At 40.8% G+C, this 22,486-nt stretch overlaps 1 protein-coding gene across 13 annotated transcripts in view; it reads right to left on the reverse strand.

Annotated features, from left to right (window-relative positions):
- The window catches only part of LOC105926237 (pleckstrin homology domain-containing family A member 7), a 222,529-nt gene that overhangs the window by 86,025 nt on the left and 114,018 nt on the right, over positions 1 to 22,486 (reverse strand). For 5 of the 13 annotated variants that reach the window (XM_036146563.1, XM_036146582.1, XM_036146589.1 and 2 more), the window contains one exon: positions 4,680 to 4,763. The exons of 7 other annotated variants lie outside the window; for them this stretch is intronic. In XM_036146563.1, the coding sequence (XP_036002456.1) occupies positions 4,680 to 4,763 (84 nt within the window). Of the gene's footprint in view, positions 1 to 4,679; positions 4,764 to 19,631; positions 19,722 to 22,486 lie in introns of those variants that run through there. One more of the 13 variants, XM_036146593.1, reaches the window with a different exon arrangement.

A 22,486-nucleotide genomic window follows, 5' to 3' on the forward strand; every position in this document is an offset into this window, starting at 1 on the left:
GTTATTTATTAACCATTAAACAACCTTAAAACAGTGTGTAATTTTACAACAGATTGCACATTCACGCCTGCCCAAATGAACCAAATTTTCATGTCCCAGAGTCTGATTAGAGCGGATTAAACAAGGCTGGTGTGAATGCGCCCTAAGTTTGTTTGAAAAGGAAAAGGTGTTTTAAATCTAGTTGATTTTTTGGTTGTTTTTGAATAAAGGCCCCTGGCTGTCAACGATCACAAGTGATAAGTAATTCCAAAAAAGTACTTTTTTCTATTGTTTTGAAATATTTTTCCATAGTTTTTTTTTTTTTTTTTAAAGAGCTCAAATCACTATCAGGCTTGACAAGAAAACATGCCGTGTTTTAAACAAGTCTGTGTAAATGCTTTGGTCTGAGTTTATATATAATGTGTGATAAAAATCTCCATAAACAACACTTATTTTACACATCTGACAAGTTCCCCATTTGTTTAAACAAAAGCAAAGATTTTTCAAGATGTGTCCAATATATCATAAAACAGGTCCAGTGATGAGTCGTTGAAATTTATCATATGACCTGTTATCTTCAGAGGTTCATCCATCAGCATTATGACTATGACTAATTTTACAATTAGCAATTTGACTCATAAAAAACAGTGCCCCAATATTTCACATTCTACTATCAATAAAGTATCGTCTTGAGAAAGAAATTATCTTTAACTTGTCTTCAAGACCATAAATTTCCTGAACCCATTTAAGGAATGTGGAAAAAAGAGCACTTGTTGTGGAAAGAGAAATACACATGTGGTAAGGAGTGTCAGTGCTCGTTACGTTGACTAATTATAACCAAGTGGACGCTTCACGCCTGCACATCTGTTAATAAGGCAGATCTATCAGAACTCACTAATGTTTTTATCAGTAAGGATGGAGAGAATCATGAAGAGGAGAGAATGGGATAAGTACACTTGGAGGAAAAAGCTGGATCAAGGATCTACAGGACAATTGAGGCAACAAGAAAAAACAGCTAGACTTAAAGAAAAAGGAGACTTTGAGACAGAAATGAATGGAGGACTGCATCACGTTCTAGGTAAGCCTTATAGAGGGAAATCAGTATCCAAGTACTGCAGCCATAAAAGAGTTGGAAACACTTGAGGCCACAAGATGTCTGTCTGAGGATCCAGTTAGATGAATGATGGTAACAAAAATGAAATTTCAGCCCACAAGAGCAAATGAAACCAAAATCAAAACAGGTGTTAGCTCTCGTCGCACTGATATGCTTAACTTTTTCAGTGTGGTGCGCTTCTGCAAATTTAAAATGCTACGACATTTTTTACATCTCTTATCTACAAAATATCACATTTATTTGAAGATCAAACATTTTATATTTCCTATACAGACTTGCAGGCATGTGCGCTCGAAACAAAATCAGACATGCAACAGGTTACAATGACCCCTTGTTGAAATACAAACATTGTAACCTGTAAAACCCGTGTTCACATAAACTTAATTGCACAGATTTTTAGGTGAAATTTAATAAAGGATAAAAAAAATTAAATTAAATGCTAACGAGAGCAAATGGAGAGAAAATGATACATACAGCATTAAGATGAACAAGGAGAAGAAATCTGAACAAAGAGGGACTAACAGACACCATGGGGGGGGGGGGGGGGGGGAGCCAAATGACAGCGAAACTGATCATGCAGGATGAAGGTAAGTGGAAATGGAAAGCGATGGCAAGGTGGAGAAGAAAACGGAAAAAAGAAAGAGGAAACTGTCTGTGTATGGATACTTCATTATATTTTGATGCACCCCTTAATCAGATCCACTGCTGCAAAGACCTTATTAATTGATCCTCCCAGACCTGGTGTCTGAATTTGGCTCTGATGCCTTCAGAAAGCCTTCCACCAAGACAGGCGGCACACCTGTATACGTCTAATCAAACATCATAATACGACAAAACGCTACTGTTACGCAACGCCAAAAGGTTTTCATTAACCTAATTTAATTTCCAGCCACGGGATCGTGTTGTTTAAAGGTTTAGGGAAACCATTAACGCAAAAACCTTTGATTACTGAAAGAAAATAACAACAAAAATTAGCCAACTCCAGGTGACATTTGGTTTCTTGTTGTATTTGTAATAGTAGCTCTAAGGCTGGACCAAAATGAAAACAATGCCAAGAGATGAAATAAAAGGATATTTCTTCCCTTTTTACCTTTTGGTTGTTATGAAAAAATGTGACATCACTGGCAAATATAATATTATAAGTAAATATGTACAAAAAATGCCTCATATTTAAAAGAAATAAGGTTTGCTCCTTTCTAGGTATGGATGGATGACATTTTATCACTATATATTTCTTAATTTCGGTCAATACAATTTAATTACGATATCAATATAAGCAAAATAAAAGCCTCAGGAAGACTGGGAAGAATGGTACAACAGATCCCTGTACAAACTTTGTACAATTATTTTGCCATTTTTATAAAACTCCTCTATTATAACGTTTAAGAAATATTTGCTTTAAAAAAGAAAACCTATCAAACTACATAAAACCCGGAACTTCAGTTAGTGATAAATGCTGTAATCATAGACTGTAACATATATTAAAATATCGGGAATGTCGTATCACCTTTATTAAATAAAGATATATCGCAATGTATTTTAATATTGAAATACTGAATTAAAAGTTTTTTTTGCTTTTAATGATTACCCTTAGAAAATTTCCTACAGCCATTCATATCATTTCAAAATAAAACTGCCATTGAACCATTTGTCATAACTGTGATAATAAAAACTGTCAGATGCTCAGGTAAACAGGGATATTTCAACCACAAAGAGCGCTAGAACCGCTAACGGAAGGCTATTTACAGAGGTTTTAGTCTTCACTGCTTGCAGAAAGAAAGAACAATAGCAATCCTCTGCCCACAGCCGCCACCACCTGCTTAGCGACCAATCGACAGTACAGATGTTCGGCAATATTTAGAACGGTTTGGTTTGTCTAAGTGACGTTACGCGAAAAAACACAACATCTGGGGGCGCGCTCGTGACACAGCGGGTAGCGCGACCCATTTACGGAGGCCTTTAGTCCTCGACGCAGTTGACCTGGGTTTGAATCCGACCCGTGGTCCTTTGCCGCATGTCTCTCCTCCTCTTCCACCCCCTTCCTGTCAGCCTACCGTCATAAAAAAGCGAGCCACTAGAGCCGCAAACCGCGAAACTGCCATAATATTTAGAACTGTGATAACCTCATGCTGGTACATGCATAATCCAGAGCCATTCTGTCATAGGATAGCACCCCTCCAAATGAAAGACTGCAAAGATGTGGTTATTACTGTAAAACACATTCTGGCTTAAGTTTGCTAACTTATCCACTCGCAAAAAACTCCTAGAGCATAAATGTTCCTAAGATCTTTATGAGCCTACAGAAGTTTAATAATGACATGAAACAAGGTAATTCAATCACAGAGGCATCCATATCTCTCATACCTGAGAGCAAAGTATTTACAGTAAGATGGAGCGGCAGCATTAAAATTTCATGATATGCCCAGAAACAACAAATAAAAGTGCTACAGTTCCTAAGCATAAGGAAGAGCATCTCAGCACTGCAACATGTGCCATCATTTAGAGCACAGCTTTAACCATAAAGGAACTCAATGTCCCCTTTCAGTTTGGCTATGCCTTGGTGGGCAGCATTTCACCTGCAATCACCTAAAATAAATAAGTGTGCTATATCAGTTGGATTTTTTTGTGGGCATAAATGGTAAATGCACTGAATCAGAAGCAGAGTACACAAAGATTTGAACACTGGGACTTCTAGCTGCAAGGCAACAGTACTGACTCCAGCTCCATCGGCAAGTCTAATAGCATTTACTGTTGTACAATTCAAGAACTGTTCACGGTGGTAAAGAAAAAAAACGGAATATTGTCAAAAGAAGAAAACATCGATTTGAGAAAAATGTTTCCCTCCTTTAAAAAATAAATAAATAAACAACCACCAGATTTTCAAAAATATTTTTAAAATGCAAAACTTGCAGCTATTCCCAGTAGCAGCTTTAAGGCCAAGATAAACTCCGTTTTTGGTTTGGTGTACCCAAAATGAGAAAAACAGATCGAACTGAAAGTATGCTCAGGTGCTATTCTCGGCTCCCGGTTTAAACAAGAGGGGAGCGATTTTGTTTCCCGTCGCGCCTGCTGCGGCACCAGCAGGCAGTAAGAACCCTCCTACATCCCTGCATGTCCTTGAGAAATGCATTAACATTTTCTTCTTCACATATCTCCACCCAAAAGAAGCCAAGAAATGAAAGAAAAGCAGCTTGACTTTAAACAGTACAGAACTTTTCCCCCATGTATCTACTCTGTGAGAGAGAACATCCAGCTAAACTTCAGACAGCCTTTAAAACAGGAACTTGTTCTTAAGGTCAACCAAAGAATCTGCCAGCTGCAGAGTTACTGAATCAAACTACAGACTCTGAACTAGAAAGATGATATCCTTTAATTTTTTTTAGAGATTCGTTATATAAAAAATAGATATCTATATTTTGGGATCATTTATTACTATACATTAAAAAAAACTCCACTAGTGAATTTTATTGTGGCTTTAGAGAGGAGCTGGTGGTAGAAATATGAACAGACTGAAGCACTATTGATAAAACGCTAATTAGCCGCTTCGAGATGTTTATTTCTGTGGTTCAAGGTGTTATTCACTTACTGTTCTTGCAGGAGGAAGTCCATGTTCTCAGAGGAAATCTGTCCAGTTACTGGATGACAAAATGTCGTGGTCCTTTGGTTATGACTAAAGTGGCAGAAAAGAGAGAGAGAGAGAGAAAAAAAAAGAGAAAAGATGGAAATTAACAACCTCAGACGCGGCGTAAACAGTGAGGGCATCATGCTATATTTGTACCCTTGATAATTAGAACCCCTTATCAATCTGTCCACTCTGATGGGCCTTTGACCAGGAATCTCCCGGCCTGGTGTAGAATGCGAGGGGTCGAATGCAGAACCCCTTCCCCGGTCACCCATCCCACCCGGCGTGGAGCAAAGTGTTGGGCTCAGCACAAACGCTGGACAGTTCAGGCGTGGGCCTCCGTCGGTTACAGACCCGTAGAGTCAGCCATTCAAAGCCTCTACCAGAGTGTAAAAGCATTGGACTGAGTAAACAACACTGTGTGTCTGTGTGTGCGTGGTGTGTGTGTCTACTCGAATTATTGAATAGAAGTAAAAACACACTGTCAGCTCATTAGCTTGGAAATTTCAATTATAGCTGCATGTGTTTGGGCTTTGAAGTGTTCTTCATATGAAACACAGCTAAACCAGAAGGGTTCGTTTTGGGCTCCTAAATTACAGCAGTAGCAGAAAAGTTGTTTGGTCGTCACCAACAGAGGCACAGACCTAATGGGAAGCACCAGGCCCACTGAGCAGAATAAAACACGTGTAAAAGTGGGGAACCACTCCCGCGCCCCATTAAAAGTTGCCCAGGTCCCCCTTGGCAATGAGATCCTGGTGTCAACGGGGTTTCCTTGCGATTAAATAAAGGAAGTGGACAGTCGACGCAACGCAACACGCTTTAGACATCAGCAGCAGCAGCAGCTCACATTACTCATGCTGTAGAGAGTTGTGTTTGATGTAGCAGAAGAACGAATCCTACAGCGGAGCGAGTTTTCCCAGGGGACCCGCCGTGACACGGCAGCGGTACATCCCGTAACCCAGACTCACCGTGACACAGTTCCTTTCCAGCCTAAATGCGTGCTGTCGCTGGGTTACTGCCACCTACGAACGCACTACCTGTGGACCCTCTGGCTCATACTGCTGTCAGCAGCCGGTATGGGAGGTTCACTACTACCTGCCATGCCTTGCAAAAGTATTTACCCCCCAAAATCCTTTCCCACATTTTGTTGATTTAAAACTACACCTTTCATTCTATTCTATGGGGATTGTATGAACAACACGAAAAAAATGCTAAATTGTGTTGTTAAAAGAAAAGGATGAATGGTGTTCAAGAGTCTCATGTTATCCAGCCACCAGGAGTCAGTACTGCAAGTCTTTTGGGGTTTATCAAGAAAATGGCCATTTCCAAACAACTTTTTTACCTTTTATTGCTAAATAGCTTAATGTCAAACCAAAGCATGCAACCATTTTCATGTAAAATGTGCCGTATTCTTAGTATAAAACACTGGTGCATTGATAATTTACACATGCTACATAACGACCTCCTGATGCCCCCCCAAAACATTTGCGATAGCAGGCTATAAGCAATCCTTGATCCATTAGTCACTGGAACCGGGAGCTCAGAAGGACGTACAAAGTGTACCAAGGAGATTGTAAACACACCTTGCCATCATACGGCAAGCTGTCAGTCAGTCAGCATGCCATGCTGCTGCTTGTTCTCGCACGTTTGCATCTTTCAGTGGGTCAGGAATTTTGAAAAAGGACTTCCCTTTGCATACATGTGGTATATCTTTGCGACCGTATGCCTGGCATTCCGGCATGTTTAGATCTATTGCCTTGGATCGCAGGTTTGTATTATTGGGCACCGGTGCAGTTGGTGCGTCATGACTTCAAATATTCTCGCGTGCTTTGAGTGATAGCGCGTTATTTTTGATGCCAAGATGGCAGCACCTGTAAAAAGCACAGAAAGGTTCAAAAATAAATGTTATGTGGCACGTGCTGGTTCAAAATGACCAGAGATAGCACTTCAAGTTTGCTATTATATAGAGAAAGAAAAAAGAACATTTCCAGGATTTTGTTTGACTTTAAGCCCAGGAAGACTGAACATCTGTGAAGAGCAACTTCCAGGACTCTTTACTGAATTTAGGTCTGAACTTCATCTGGGCCTTTCTAATACATGAATATGCTGTGACCTGAACCATTCTGTTGGATCTCTGCCTGTATGTATAGGGTGCTTACCAAGCTGAAAGATAAACATCTGAGCTTGGCTTGAGGTTTAAGTTTTAATCCAGGATCACCCTTTTACTCTTGCTGTAGAAAAGCACCCCCACAGCATGATGCTGCCACCACCATGTTTCTTTTATATAGAAAGGTGGTAGTGAGCTCAGGGTGATGTGCAGTTTCAGTTCAATCACAAAATGATTTTGCATACAGGTCTCAAAGAACAATTCTGATTCTCATCTGACCAAACTTGCAGGTAACAGTCCCACGGTAACACGTCCCATTCATGGCTGGTGGAAAAAACTTCAAGTAGGATTTCTTATGACTTTACTTCAGCGATGGCTTCTTCTTGCTACTCTTCCATAAAGGCCAGATTTCTGGAGTGCATATCTAATAGTTTCCCTATCGACGGATTCACCCATGCCTTTTTTCAAGAAGCGTTTGTCTTGTTGAATATTTCTCTCTGTTTTGATGTTTACACACCTCGAATTTCCAAGATTCAGACCGAGCTGATTTTAATCTAGAACTAATATATTTTGCCTTGCCACTAACACTCAGACCTCTTTCCAGACCTCCGACTGAAGGTGCTTTGCCTTTTACGTACAGTGTATTTATTGACCTTTGCTCCCACACACGAGCAAATTTTCACTTTTTGTAAATCCAGAGTTCACTGACTCAGCTATATACTGTACCATGTTGTTTAAAAGGAAACATGGAGCACATAAAATACATATGGAGGGTTTAGGCCCATCAATAAGCACTCTATCCATCCTACTTATTTTTTAGAAGAAAACTTTCACTCTGGTAGTTCTCTGGTATTTTAACTGGTTGCGTTATGCTAGCAGCTGCTAGGCCGTCTCTTCAACTTCAGATACCATAAATCTTAACAGCGGCAGGTTGTGTGTTTGAACCTAATCGTCAGTGACATGGTTTCACTAATTAAAGGCCTGGCCCCGTTCCCCATTTACACACGTATGTTTAAATGTCGGTTGTAAAAAGCGTCGACAGAACGACCCAGAGAGCAGCGTTCTGTTAACACTGGAGGAATGCTGTTTACGACTCACGATGGGGTCGGCTTTGCTACAACAGGAGTATGTCATTGAGAACAAAAACAGCCAGGGTGCCACGCTGCGACAAGTCTCGGGGGGGAATACGTTCAGCATTGTAGCACAACAGCAATCACGGCCACAAAGTCAGATGGCGAGTTATTAATCGCCTGAACAGGACAGGGATTCTAATCAATCCGTTTTGGCATGAAAGGAGCAACAAATGCGGCTGACGGGCCTCTGAGTTGTGACTGAAACGCTCCCCCGGCAGAGCTGCAGTGATTCCGACAGCTGATACTAAATGACGGCCGCAGAGCGTGAGCGCCGTTCTATCGATCCGTGCGAGAGACGTGATGTTTGTGTGCGTGGATCTGAGAGAATCTTCAAGCTGTTCACCTCAGCAACGACATGAATAATTCACAAACTAATACAATGTGTAACTACTTCTTGCTTTACTATGGCATAAAATTGGAATTTCTTCTACTTCCATTCATTTCGAACAAATAACAATGATAACATAAGAGAACGAGCTGAATCAATCCTTTACATGTTAACAACTCAGAATCTGTTCAGTATATAGAGTCGCTGATGAAACTCAACTGCAGATACCTGGTATTGATGTACCCCCTGTGGTTTTCTAAGCCTCGGCCGTATTGATTCAGGTTGCTGTTTGCCATTCGGCCCGTTTTGAAATATCACAGCCTACTTTCATGTCCACGGTTCGCAAAACTGGATCATAAATGTTACAAAATATTTGGTTGATCTAATAATCTGGCTTTTCCCCAAACATTTTACAGGGTTGCACATTTAAAGATTGCTTCTGTATTTACTAGTTTGGCACACTTAAATTCTGCAGATCATCAAGCAAACATTAATATTAGGCAAAGATAACTTGGAGTGAATTATTCTTTATTTACGCAGGTTGTCTCTCATTTACAAGAGAGAGCGGTTTACTTGAGTGAATACAAAATACATCTTTCCAGTGCATGATTTCACTTATTAAGGGGAAAAGGCCATGTAAACCGTGCCTGAACCTTCATTCTTTCTTTTCTTTTATTCATATCTTTATTTTTTTATTTTGCAAATGTAAGACATGATCTTTGTGTCCTTTCAGTCAGAAGCAAGGTCTGCCTGAGGTCTTTAAATATTTTTTTAACCCTTTCCAGATTGATGACTTGACCTGATGTCAGTCACTTTGTTTCTCATCTGTTCTTGAGTTTCTTCAGCTCGTTGCTTTGTGAGATCTTATATCCTACTTCTAGTTGTCAGACTGGTTCTAATTAAGTGATTTGTTGATCCAACAGTTCTGGGCTTTGGTCAGTGACACTGAACTCAGCTGTCAAATGTGGTTAAACCTGGTGGATTTGTGATTTTACTGGAGGTTAGGTGGGGTGGGGAATGATATTGTATGTTTGAATTTAACAACGTTGGTTTGGTACGCTTTTTTATTATATCAAAATAAATCATTATTTGAAAATTGCTTTTTGTTTTTTATTAGGATATCACAAACTTTGTCTGAGGACCTAAAACCATTAAGTTTGACAAGGGGCAAAAACAAAATGCTTTTTCCAAATGCTTTTTCACAGCACTGTATACAAGGGTACTAAAATGAGACTTATCAGTACATGCCTGATTTTAAATTACTTAGACTGGTATCAGGAACGAGATATTTCTGAAAATAAACACAAACTGATTTATTTACATCTTCCATCTTGAAAACAGAGATAATAAGTAAAACCAAACACTTATTTAAATATGATCGTGATTTAGCAGTGATGACAGATATGATGCACTTTCATTTACACCACAGTGTCAGAACTAATAGACGGATTCAGAATTCACAGTGATCTTACGAAATGAAAAGCTACGTGTTAAGCCCATTAACTCTGCTTGCCCGTCCATAAACGGATAAAGACGAATCCATCATCGCTGTTGCCAAACTCACTTCAGATCCTCTCCGTTACCTCAGCAGTAAATTTAGATATTGATCTTGCGCATTCACACCACGGATCCTGTTCCCTTAACCAGGTGATTTTAAACATTAGTCTCTGTCTATGCTGTGGAGTTGGAAATCCAAATGGTTAGAACAGGCTGTACAGGCTTTTTTACTATCTGAGCCTGGATTACCCACCTCTGCTCCATTGGAAAATTCACTGTGTCCACAGTGTCTGTCACGCTGGTGTAAAAAAAAAAGGTCTATGGAAATGTAACTTTTCTCCCCAAATGGACAATACACAAACAACTTAGCTCAATCAAAATCAGGAGTATTATCCCAGTTCCACAGATGCAGCCCAGAAACAGCGTAATCAGAAGTTATGTAACGCAAGTAATGCAATCGTAAGCAATTTGCAACTATCATCGCGCTGGATGTAAAGCATGCAATCTCACAACATTTGTTCAATCTTAGCAGCCCTGTTAAGCCTGTTTTCAGCTACAGCTGCTCTCGTGTTGTCCCAGATGCAATCTGCATCAATGTCTGTGTTTCAGACAATTAGTTTTGATTTCACAGCACCCTAAGATAACATCAAAGTTATGCAACATTCAATATCACTTAATTTATATGCAAAACACTAAACGTTCAATTCATTATTATGGTGCTTTCATCCAGACATTTTTAACCAATCATAACAGGTAATGATTATAAAAGCTTTTAATTATAATGTTGGTTATGAATGAAAAAAATAACAAGTTTGTTTGTTCTTTAACATCTGCCAGACAAGAATTAACAAGCTTAACGTACTGGAATCTGCTGAAACTGGAGAGAAGCATATTGATACTGGGTGGACTGGACTAGCACACTGTAGGCTGTGTTACTAAAGCTATAAAGCATAATGAGCCTTCCTGCCGAATGGCCGTTAATTATTCATATTAGCAGCGCAGGCCTCACTCCTGTTGGTGTGTGAGGAAGTGGAAGGAAATGAGGCTGCAATACAAGAAAATGAGATCTCTTCTTCTTTTAGCATAACAGTCTCTGGAGGTATTTTTCTAGAAGATAAATATATCCTTTGACTCAAAGGTTTCCAACCTGTTCCATGATAAAGAGCCTGTAGAGGTTTAAAAGACTGAACTAAAACAAAGCGGCTAGGACTAATTTACCCCCCACACACCCGGTCTGCTCTGCTGTTCACTACACTACACCCCCAGATTCCACATCCTCCGTGCTTGCTCCGTCCGTTGGTGTTGGACCGACGGAGCAGCTACGCTGTCATGTTAATTAATGAGAACGGTTCCACATTCTGCGAGACACACCGAACATCAGCGTCAACGGACCCGCCCGCCGTCGTTTACCGTCAAAATACCAAACAACTTCAAATTTTCTGCTCCGTTCCGTCTGGCTCCAGCCGGGTCGAGCTCCACAATTGCAATCGTAGCAAACAGGAAAAAAAATGTCAATGACCTCTGGTCTGTCAAAGCTAAATAGTGTAAATAGAGATCATTAACCACAAATTAAATATTTTTTTTTAATATTCACAATAAAATGTAACAGTTTTATTTAATTATCAGATGCAAACCACTCTTTTTGCACCAAATAAGCAAGCATATTTGTCTTTTTAGCATTTAATTTGAAATGTAGTAGGCTTTGCTTTTCACAGACTCATGGAGGCGGCCTGGAACGGAACGAACAAGTACAGGAGCGGAGGATGTGGAGTTACGGGGTAAATTACGCTGCGTCTACCCGCCCACTAGGATCTGCTGGGATGCGCTGACAAGATGTCACACTACGCTAATTCTGCATGAAGACAGAGACAATGATACACGGAACAGGGTTGGTAAAATGGCATTACAGCACACTCCGGTATCCCAAATTGCTCTGAAACTGTTGCATGTCCATCATGAAAAGATATGTTTAAAGGAGCATTGTGCACGTTTAAGGGGTGAATACATGTTTTTTTCTTTCCCATTCATGCCCTTACAATTGCACAAAAAAATTAGTTTTCCTCTATTTACCGCAGTTGCCTCTATAGGCTCCATTAGTCAGTTCATGAGAGAGTGATTGGGGTGGTATTGTCTGGGCAAGCACAAGGGTTTGACATGCCGCACGCTCTCGTTCACCTGGCTACTTTGTTGTTTGTTGAGTCCCGCCATTGACGCATTACCGAGAAAACGCCAACTTCAATATTTATAACTTTTTTACCTCAGAAGACATCACGCCTCTAAACAAAGACCCGTGCAGTCACAGCAGCTTTTTCTCTTCTCCCCTGCACAACACTAGTGTCGTTTAAGTTGTCACCGGAGGGGGCAGACGTCTGCAAAACTCTGGAACGTGCACTATGCACCTTTAAACTTCTTTTGTTTGTGTCTTCAGAGTGTATTTGCTCTTAATTCTTATTTTGTTGCAAAACGCAGTTGTACATATTGTTCTCTACAGCGACAACTTGAAGTTAGAAGAGGCACAGCAAAGACATAAACCCGTCTTAGTCGACTGAACTTTTATGAGGTATTAAACCCAAATCGCTCAAAACATAAAGAGGCTGTAAGAGCAAAAGAGATGAGAGCAGCAGGACATCTCCACTGCTCCAAGATGTGCACAGATTTGTAAACTGCTGAGAAGGAGGGCAACAAAATGGAGGGAAAAAGGGATGAGTGGATATATTTGAGATTTTGTGATCCACTGAAAATACGGACCTATAATCAGGCCTTACCTGTGCTACATGCACATCTATAATTAAAAGTTAAGGCCACAGGATGATTTCTAATAAAAACAGCCATAACAAGTAACATGTTGGCTCTGACATTAGCAAAATGACAAAATGTGTGTTTGCTCTTGATGTTAATTCTTGTCTGTTTTTCAGATGCTTTGATCCGTGATGCAGTTTCAGTGAAAAAACAAGTTTTGTTAAAAATCAGAAAGCTAAAAAAATAAAATAAAAATGAAATGCAGTAATTAATAACATTAATGCCTTAACAGTGTCACGGCCCAAACCGTATTGTGCAGCTCTAATTGTTTCTGTATAATTTTCTCATTAGTTCACCATCCAATAACTTCCTCCATTGCTGCTTCCTTCAAGTGTACCCACAGCAAGTCCTCTGCTTCTAGCCTTCCTCTAAACACAATCCTCCAAATTTATTCTGACATTTCAGCAGATATCCTGACTTAGAGAACAAGTCCTGATCCAAAAAGCTCCCTTCTGTTCCTGCAGGTTGAGTTGATTTATGGATCAACTTGCTCCGGGACAGCTCAGCACCAAAAGAGTACTGCTACTGGGCTCTGACTCCCCGAGTGACTTTGCTGCATTAACAGAACTCAAAGCAGAGTCTAGGTTTTCCTACCATCTCATTCATTACTTTGTACAGAGTCGGATGCACACAGAAGAACCTGGATATCTACCCTTGAAGAGCAACAGAAAAAAAATAGTGTTACAGAATAAGTCAGACTTCAGACATGGTGACTCATCCCTGTGTTGCCATCTCATCCTTTCACAATAGGAATCACACTGATGCGTCACAATAAATAGCAAAGAAAAGATATACAATGCAGGAGCCATGGCCTTTAATTTTGGAGCAATCAGAAAAAATGACTCATTAAGCTGTGATCGGGAGGAAAAGGCAGTATTTATTGAACTTTGTTCCACAGATCGGCTCCCCCGTGGAGGTGTCAGACTCAGTAAAAGTCAAGCTTAGCATCAGGGAATCCCACTGAGCCTTCCTCCGACTATAGTCTTGACCGCTGTCAGCTGAAGCTTTGACCCTATGACTCTGTAGATGTCCAGATGACATTTATGGGGGATGGGGTGTGCAAGTGCAGCATTATAAAAATGATACCCTGTCTGTGGCAACACTGAAGTCTTTTCTAAGGCAAACAACTCACATAACTTATCACGACCTCCACAAACTGCACCCTGTGTAATGTGACTCGTGCTTAACTTTTTCCCCCCCAAAGAATTATGTTGTAACACATGAAACATGTCTCTCAATACAAAATCTGTTATTAAGAAGAACGGAAACTATATTGGCTTTTGAAGTTATTCAGAAATTGTTCTAGGGTCATAAGACTGGCAAAAAAAAGTAAACCATCAAGTATAAAAATCTATTTTAGTCAGATTCCAATAGATTTTTGACTGCTTGAATACACAAGTCGAGGGGTGGGGGGGGGGGTATGGATCAGACACTTGTTTACCCACAATATTTCATATATGCTTACTTGGGTTAGAAATCTGAAGAATTTAGAGGCCAAGTCAACACCTCAAAAGTTCATGAGCTTCTCCAACCGTTCCTTGCACCACTGTTGACCTTTGTGAGTCAACAGTGGTGCATTGTCCTGCTGTAAGAGGCCACGGCTATCAATGCTTACTGTTTTGTTGAAAGGATGTAAAAGGTCCGCAGCAAAGCTCAGACAGATGGGGTATGTCAATCTAACGTCTACATCGAGGATAAGACAATGTTCCCTACACAAAGGTTGCCAAAAACGTCCCACTGCCTACTGGGTTTACCTTCTTCTGATGGTGCCTCCACATACCAGGCGTACCCTGGAAAAATGTGGCACATATAAAAGAAAACAGGTTTTATTAGACCAAGTAATTTTTCCCCCTTTGGCCCATGGTCCAGTGATGGGTTTCTGACGCTCACATGCCCATTGTTGGGGTTTTCGGCAGTGGGCGGGGCTCAGCATGTTCACCCTGACTGGTCTGAAGCAATGAAGCTCCGTCTGCAGCAAACTGTGATGCACTGTGTATTTACTCTGAAAACTAACATTAACACCAGTAGCTCATCTGATTGATTAAAGACCACGGGTCAGCCTTCCCCACATAAATCGATGAGCTTTGGCTGCTGATCACCTTCTCGCCTCTTCACCACCATTCCTTCCCTGGACAACTTTTTAAAAGATAATAACCACTGTGGACCAGGAACACCCCAGAAAAGCTGAGGTTCTGGAGACGCTCTGTCCCAGTGATCACAACTTGGTCCATTGTAAACTCGCTTAAATTCACAGCCATGACTGCTTGTTTTTTCTCCTTCTAAAACTTGAACTTGAGGGTTTACTTGCGTCCTTATATACCCAATAACTGACAGGTGCTATGATGAAGAGATTTAAACATGGTTTACACATTCTGATAACTCTGTTAAACCTTCGAGCAGGTCTTTAAAAACTTTACGTAAACAAATCTAAACGGCGCACCTCAACATCGTTTTTCACCACTGACAGCTGCCATCTGCCAGTGGCTAATTTTTCAAAAGCTGATTGTGCTTTTTCCTTTCATGCTTACTAGATCTTATCTATATATCCATTGGATTTCACACCCTGCCTTTGTTTTAACAGATGTGTGGCTGACGGAGTGTTTTAAACATGATGTGGTGATGTGAGTGGGCGTCCGCTCAGTCAAAGGTCATTTCTATTTAAAGGGATCTTCCAGGTGAAAATGTGTTTGAAGTGTGCAGAGGGAGAGTGCGGTGGAGTGCTGCCCGTGCAGTATGGGAAAACACGGCAAGGTCGTTCCTTCCGGAGCACAACGAGCATGGTTAACAGTGTTGCATGAAGAGGCAAAAAATGCTGCTTGTATCTGCAGCGTGTTTAGCTGAGAGTGTATGTTTCAAAACGAAGCAAAATCTGTATATACCGTGTGAAAGGTTTATGAATGTCTGGGCTTTTTAATATTGTCTGAAGGTGAAATGATTATACAACAAAGTACTTTAAATTGATTTTAAAAACACAAATTAGATGCACAAGTTTGAATTTATGTATGATTTCTTAACCCCCACAGTGTAAAATTCATACATACAAGCTCAAATATACCATAACCTTATCTATTGGCTGTCCCACATGCCAATCATTGTGACGTGCCCATCCAACGCCAATGTGTGCGCTCATCCCTTGTTAGTTTCTGCTTACTGGCTGCGCACCTCTAGTGTTTATGTATGGAGTGAGCTTCATGGCTACATCCCACAGTTTAAAAATGTACATCTCTGGTTAAAGGTTTTCCAGAAGTTTCCCCGAGTTCCTTTTTTGGCACATGGCGGTCTTATCTACTATTCCGCTCCGCAGGGGGATCGTGTGAAAAAAATCTCCCAAATCCACTCTGGCCTTTTTTCTTTCTACTGAGACCTTCCTCTTCTTCTCATAAACCTGTACGCAGTTTGCTTCTTGAGATTCTCTCCCATGTTCAAAGTATACGGTGAGAGCAGGAGAGCTACAATGAATGGCTAACACCAGAGCTAACCGTTAAGCTAACTGGTTGCATGAACACTAGAGGTGCACAGCCAGCAAGCAGAAACTCAGAAGTAAAGTCCACACACATTGCCGTTATGTGAGCGCATCAGAATGAGTGGGATGTGGGACAACCAATAGATAAGGTAATAACCCTGGAACTTGAGGGACGGGACGGGACGGGACGGGACGGGGCGGGGTGGGTCGGGGATGGGACGGGACCGGTGCGGGGTGGGGTTCGGACGGGGACGGGGACGGGGGGGGGGGGGGGGGGGGGACTTTGGGGGGTAGGAACAAAACTCTGACCAATCACTGCCTTTCCATGCGAATAGGAGAAATTGGTCAGAGTTTTTACAGGCCTGCAGCTCCCACAGAGATTTAATTTTTAAACTGCCTTTTTTGAATACATTGACTAATGTCAGAACTGAAGGACCATTTCACCCAGTATAAGAAAAAGTGATTCTGAACAGGATTACCAACCACAGCTTTAACTCATTTCTCTAACACTAAATTGCCCTTAGGAAAGCGGGTGTCCCACGTTTGCTTGTCTAAGCATCCCAGTGTTCCCCTGTGATACTCTGACAACCTGTATTTGGTGTACCCAGGGCCTACCTAATCTACTGGTAGGCCCTCCGGCTAAGGAGTCTGGCAGGCCCTCCCATAAAAACCGTCCCCATTTACCGCATCACAAACTGTGATGATGGCAGAAAACTATCCATGTAATAATTTAAATGATTTAATTAAGCCACCAATAAAACAGAAACTCCAAAAAAAAAAGTAAACAGTTTAAAGTACAAGTTTTTTCTCCACATGCCCTGAGATCTATTTACAAGATTACATGCATGTGCAAAGACTTACGTACACCCCATTTAAACACCATAGCTACAGTGACATGGGCTGAATGCAGATATCACAGATATCTGGCTGCTGGCAGGAAAGGGAGGCTGAGAGAGGGGGAAGCTATGCAGCAAAGAACCGAAGACGGGAGTCAAACCTGGGTCAGCCGCGTCGAGGACTAAGGCCTCTGTACATGAGCTGTGCACGCTACCCCTGTGCCACCAGCACATCAAATGGTTCATTTTTTACAAGATTTGCAGTATATTCTGGGTAAAGGAACAAGCAAATACATACTCTTTTTAATTTGTAACACAACTAAAACTTTTAAAAACCTGAACAGAGTGCTGGAAATTAATAAAGATAGCACTCTTACTTTTTTAGAAGTGCTTTTTCTCTAGTCCTCTTTGCAGAAATAGCCATGACTGTATACTTTAAATCCAAACCAGGAAGGATGCATGTTCAGCTGATGTGCCTTTATTTTGACACAATCCTGGTTGTGTGTGAAATTCAGATCCCCTGAAATGTTCTGTTCTCCTGCAGTCAGGAGATCACAGCTGAAAAGCTGGAGAGGCTGATTCTACAGCAGATTTATTAATGAACATCAGCATTACTCTACATTTAAAGCTCTCCTTGCTAAAGCTACACTATGGAACAGAATATTTCAACCATGCCTTTTGTCTCTAAAACAATCTGTTCTCCCTAGATCTAGAACAGAGAGAGACTAATCAGATCATGTCTTGGCTTATTGTTTTGGGGATTTTTCTCCCATCCATTTTGACTATTTCCAGAAATTTGGAAACTATATTAGAATTTTCTTCTTTTTCTCAATTGATGTGTTATAGTTTACATAAGAAAAGTGGCTTTAAAAAATAAGGTGGAAACTCGGATCCTTTCAGGAAGCTGTAATTGTGTCCAGTGACTGAGCTTCCAGCGGGTTGTATCAGTGATAAAAAAAAGTCTTAGCAAGTTACAAACACTGATATATATTACATCAATGGTTACTAAACAACTGGATTTTTTTCAGTTCATCATGTGACCTGAAAACTGTGAGCCCGCTACTGCTGTAGGCCTCTGGGCTTCGGCCCACCCAGGTCAGCCCCTGCTCTGGGTGTACCCTGCTTCTTGACCAATGATCACTGGAGATAGGCATAGGAAAATGTATGAATCGATGAACGGATTGCAGAGCTTGTAGTGACAACGACTCAGTGGGAAGATAAATATGTTGTTTGTCAAGTTTCTTCTCCAAGGTCACATTATCACCACGTTGCCAACTGGTCTGTGTAAATGTGTGCGTTACTGTGAGTCAGACTGGGTAAATGTGGCTCTAGAGTAAAATGGTTTGAGTGCTATATATTTCAGTCCATTAACTATGGATACACGGAATCAAATACTTTAACTTTACCACAGCTTAACATCTACATTGCTGAAATGTGCACACAACTAGATGTTCCAACAGAATAATGATCCTAAAATTGATGCTATATTATTTCACAATAAATACGTACTTGTGCAGTAAATTATACTGTCTAAAACAACAGTGAAGTTTCTCGTTTTCTAATCACGTCACCCTAAAAAAAAAGAACAGTTCAAATAACTAAGTACAAGTCCCACATTTATTTGATATTTGATGGAAATTAATAAAGGTTTTTTTCACCAGAGCTAGGTGCCTGTAAAAGTTAAAATAGCGTTTTATATTCAGAAAAAACAAGCACACTGTTTCAAAAAGAGTCAATTTCCCCATTTAAGGTCCAATATAAATGTTGCATTATATATATATATATATATATATATATATATATATATATATATATATATATATATATATATATATATATATATATATGGTACCATGTTTTAATGTTCAGTTGCTTCTTTCTTTCAGACAATTTGATCCGACGTGCTTATGAATTCTTTGGAACTAATGTGATTTAAATTGTATTGAGAGGCTCAAAGCTGTTATCCTTTCACAAATTTGAAAACGCATTTGTGCGCAGGAATTCACAAACCACTTAGCACAGCCAGGAGCCATATGACAATTTTGTGCATGGCCTGGTGTTTAAATAAACATCAAGTAACTGAGCTGCACAACGCCACAGCTGCCAGAACGGTTCTGATTAGGCTGCAACACAAACGTACGTTAAAAGCAATCATTTCTTGCAATGTTGCCAATTGCAAAGCGGACTGCTGCCACAACTTGTTAAAGCTATTGGCATCAGTTTTAATTTTCCTGTAAAAATCAAACACGGAATAAAGGAAAAACAGATTTCTTTTACCAGAACAGCCGTCTATCCTCTGCTGAGCTCGGTTATTGCTGCACTTATTTTGTCTTTTATTTTCGTTTCATAAACAGCTTCAGGTTGTTTGAGGCACAGCACATTGAACAGCAGCAGTGCATGCAAACCAAAACAACAACCATTAGCTATTATTTTTCAATTTTCCCGTGCGGGGATAATTTTTTCTGCAGAGTAATTGACACGAGAAAAACTTGATTGTTTTCACTTGGCCACCACCAGATTGTGCCAAACACACTCTGACAAATTAAAGAGCTGACTGTGATAGCACGCCTAGCAGCTTCTCAGCCCACAGCCACTGAGCTGAAAACCAGGATTAGCAGAACTACTCAACATGCCAGAGCAGCACCGGAGCCCACATCCACTTTGTTCTACCACGGCCACTGCAGACATTAAACTACGAGATGCATGAAGTGTTATCATATCATATTAAACCTTTTTTTTTGTTTTTCCTTTACCTGTGTCCAGAGTTAAGGCTTTGACTTCACGGCTACTGAGCCCGTTTATGCATGTGAACGTTGCACGGCACGCACTGCATGCTCTTCCTGTCTATAACCAGGAAAAGGGTGTGCCGCATGCTTGCATGGTGTCATTACTGGTCAGGGGGCGAAGAGATGCAATACAATCTGACCACACAAACCCATATGCACGCACACACTTATAGAGGCACCCACCTAAAATTCCCGACAGGTCAACGCTGCCAGCAAATTCTTTCCTCGGTCTACTGAGTGTAAGGTGCAGTAGCGACACGCTGAGTTCAGCTTTAGACTCTTGGGGTCTTAACGACCCTCCAATACCACTAAGCCGCCCACACATCACAAACACAAACGCTTTTTTCATTTTGTTTCCTCACAGTCCATTTCTCTCTTATGCTGTCCCCATCACTCCATCTCCGCCGCCCACTTAGACTTAGCAGCACTCAGAATGGCTCCCTTGTCTGATGTGATCAAGGTGCATCAAACTCTACAAAGGTTTTATCTGCTTACGGAGTGCGGCCAGTGGTTTATGGCATGTTGCAATGAGGAGACTGTACACAGTCATTTGGAAATAGTCCTAAGCATTTTTTAAAGAGACTTTCCCCAGCCACATTTTTTTTAATTTAACAATACAACACATACAGCTAACATTAAGCTACTTATCGATGGAATCTATCCAGTGTTTGTATGAAGAAAAAGCAGCAGAAGGGTCTAAAGCCTGGCACACAAAGTGATATCCAAAATCACACAGAACTTGAAGATGTGTGAGTTCAAGAAAACGATGTCTGAAGACAGAGCAAACAATGAATGAGGATCAATGATCCAAATAAAAACCTGGCAAAAAAGTGCAACGTTTAGAGGCTGTTGCACAATTTTCATCGGCAATTTCTCAAACTGCTTGATACTTCTTGACGGTCATTCATTGTTGGGGTGCCTGCCATTCACAACCGCAGACCACCGATTTAAGCCAGTGACTACAGATTTTCTTTTAACTCTCTCGCGACGACAGATTATGTCTAACAGGGCCAATAATCGCACCGAGGGAATCCGACTTAAGATAATTAGGTTGCCTGAACCAGCCTTAAAGGGCAACTTGCAAGAGCTGCAACGTCCCATCAAATGAGGCTTTTGAAATCAAGATGGATGGATGGGTGGATGGATGAAGTCAAAATTAGCATATGGTAGGTAAAAGATTCTCATGGTGTAATAATTTTGACTATCTTCTTCTCATAAACTTGTAAGATAGTTTACTTCTCGCGACTCAGTGCATGGTGGGGGCAGCAAAGCTTCAATGAATGCTTGAAACCGAAGCTAACTGGATAAATAAACACCAGATGTGGAAATTAGCAAGAAAGAGGAAATTAGCAAGGAACGTTCACGCACATTGGTGTTATGTGAGCGTGTCACATAACACCAATGTTACCCATTGGTTGGCCTGTGGGACAACCAATAGATAAGGTGATCCCCCGGAACGTGAAGCAGAACAACCATAATTCCCTTTAATAATACTAATGTAGCAAGCTAATACTAGCTACCTAGTTAGTGGGGCTATCTGCTCCAATGGCCAGCCTACAGTCGTATTCTTCACAGACATGCTGCTCATTGCTTTTCAACTGTACTTTAAAAATGTACAGTTGAAACCCATATGAAGTTATAGATGGTGCTTCTTTAGTTTCTACACCATGAATGTTTCAGTTTTCCATAACGGGAACTAATCCCTAACAGTTAAACTAGTCTACGCTGTACGCAAAGGAAGAGTGTAGTAGCCTTCTTTTAGCCAGCTGACCAGCAGTGTGGAGTAGCAGAAGGGGGAGTGCTACAACACCGTTGCTTCAGAACGTCCTCTGGGAGAGTGTCCAACGCTAGTGTCTGCCGCTTGTACGCTCAGACGCTTGAAATCTCAAAACGAGCCACCCGACGGGGGAAATGCACCGCAGGACCTCTCAACGTGCCTAGATATACGTCCATCACAGACTTTAGATATAAACACGATGCCCCTGACACTCAAATCACATTCGGTCTGAACATAGCATTATTACTAAGGTCAACATCCTGGCTAAAAAGCAGAACACATTGCACCGCAAATATTTTATGTTAAGAAAGTGTGGAAAACATTTGTTGATTTGCTGGTAATGGCTCAGTTCAAATGTTACAAAGCAGTCGTTTGTTCAAAATTACAATTAAAGGACTGTAAAAAGCATTTAAGGGTATTTAGTCTTTGTGTCCTAAATACAACTGGAAAACAACCAGACTACCTTTAGATGCATTCGCAGCTTGTAAAATCTACTATCCTTTAGCTCATCCCTCTGCTTTATTTTCTACCCACCAGGCTTTCTTTGTACCACTCCCTGTCTATTCTTCAAACAGGAAGGATAAGCAAACTACAAGAAGGCTATGTATGACCAAAAAGACTCAGCACCTCAAACGCAACGTGTAATTTAGCTCATTAGATCATAGTGCTTTTATGTTGCCAGGCAGGTTCCCCATCTCTGGTTTCAGTGTGACCCAGTAAAACACACAGAATCTCCAGCAGCTCGGAGAGGATAAGGTGGGAGTGACAGAGCCAGGGCAGTGGCTCAGCAGGCCTGGCAGGATAACAGCAACAGGCTGCCAGTAATATCAGAAGGAGAACCAATTATCGCCAGCATTACTAGCTGGAGCAACCTTCTGGCAAAGCTCAGGGTGACACAGGGATATGACTACTACATTATTTCCTCTATTACATAGTCTAGAAGCTTACCTTAGGGGATGTGTTTAAAGGAAATGTGCCGCAACATCAAGTATGGTGGAAAACTAGGAACTATCAAAGAAATAAATGCTGTATAAAAATACAAAAT

This window comes from Fundulus heteroclitus, chromosome 2, assembly GCF_011125445.2.
Source record: "Fundulus heteroclitus isolate FHET01 chromosome 2, MU-UCD_Fhet_4.1, whole genome shotgun sequence".
NCBI lineage: Eukaryota > Metazoa > Chordata > Actinopteri > Cyprinodontiformes > Fundulidae > Fundulus > Fundulus heteroclitus.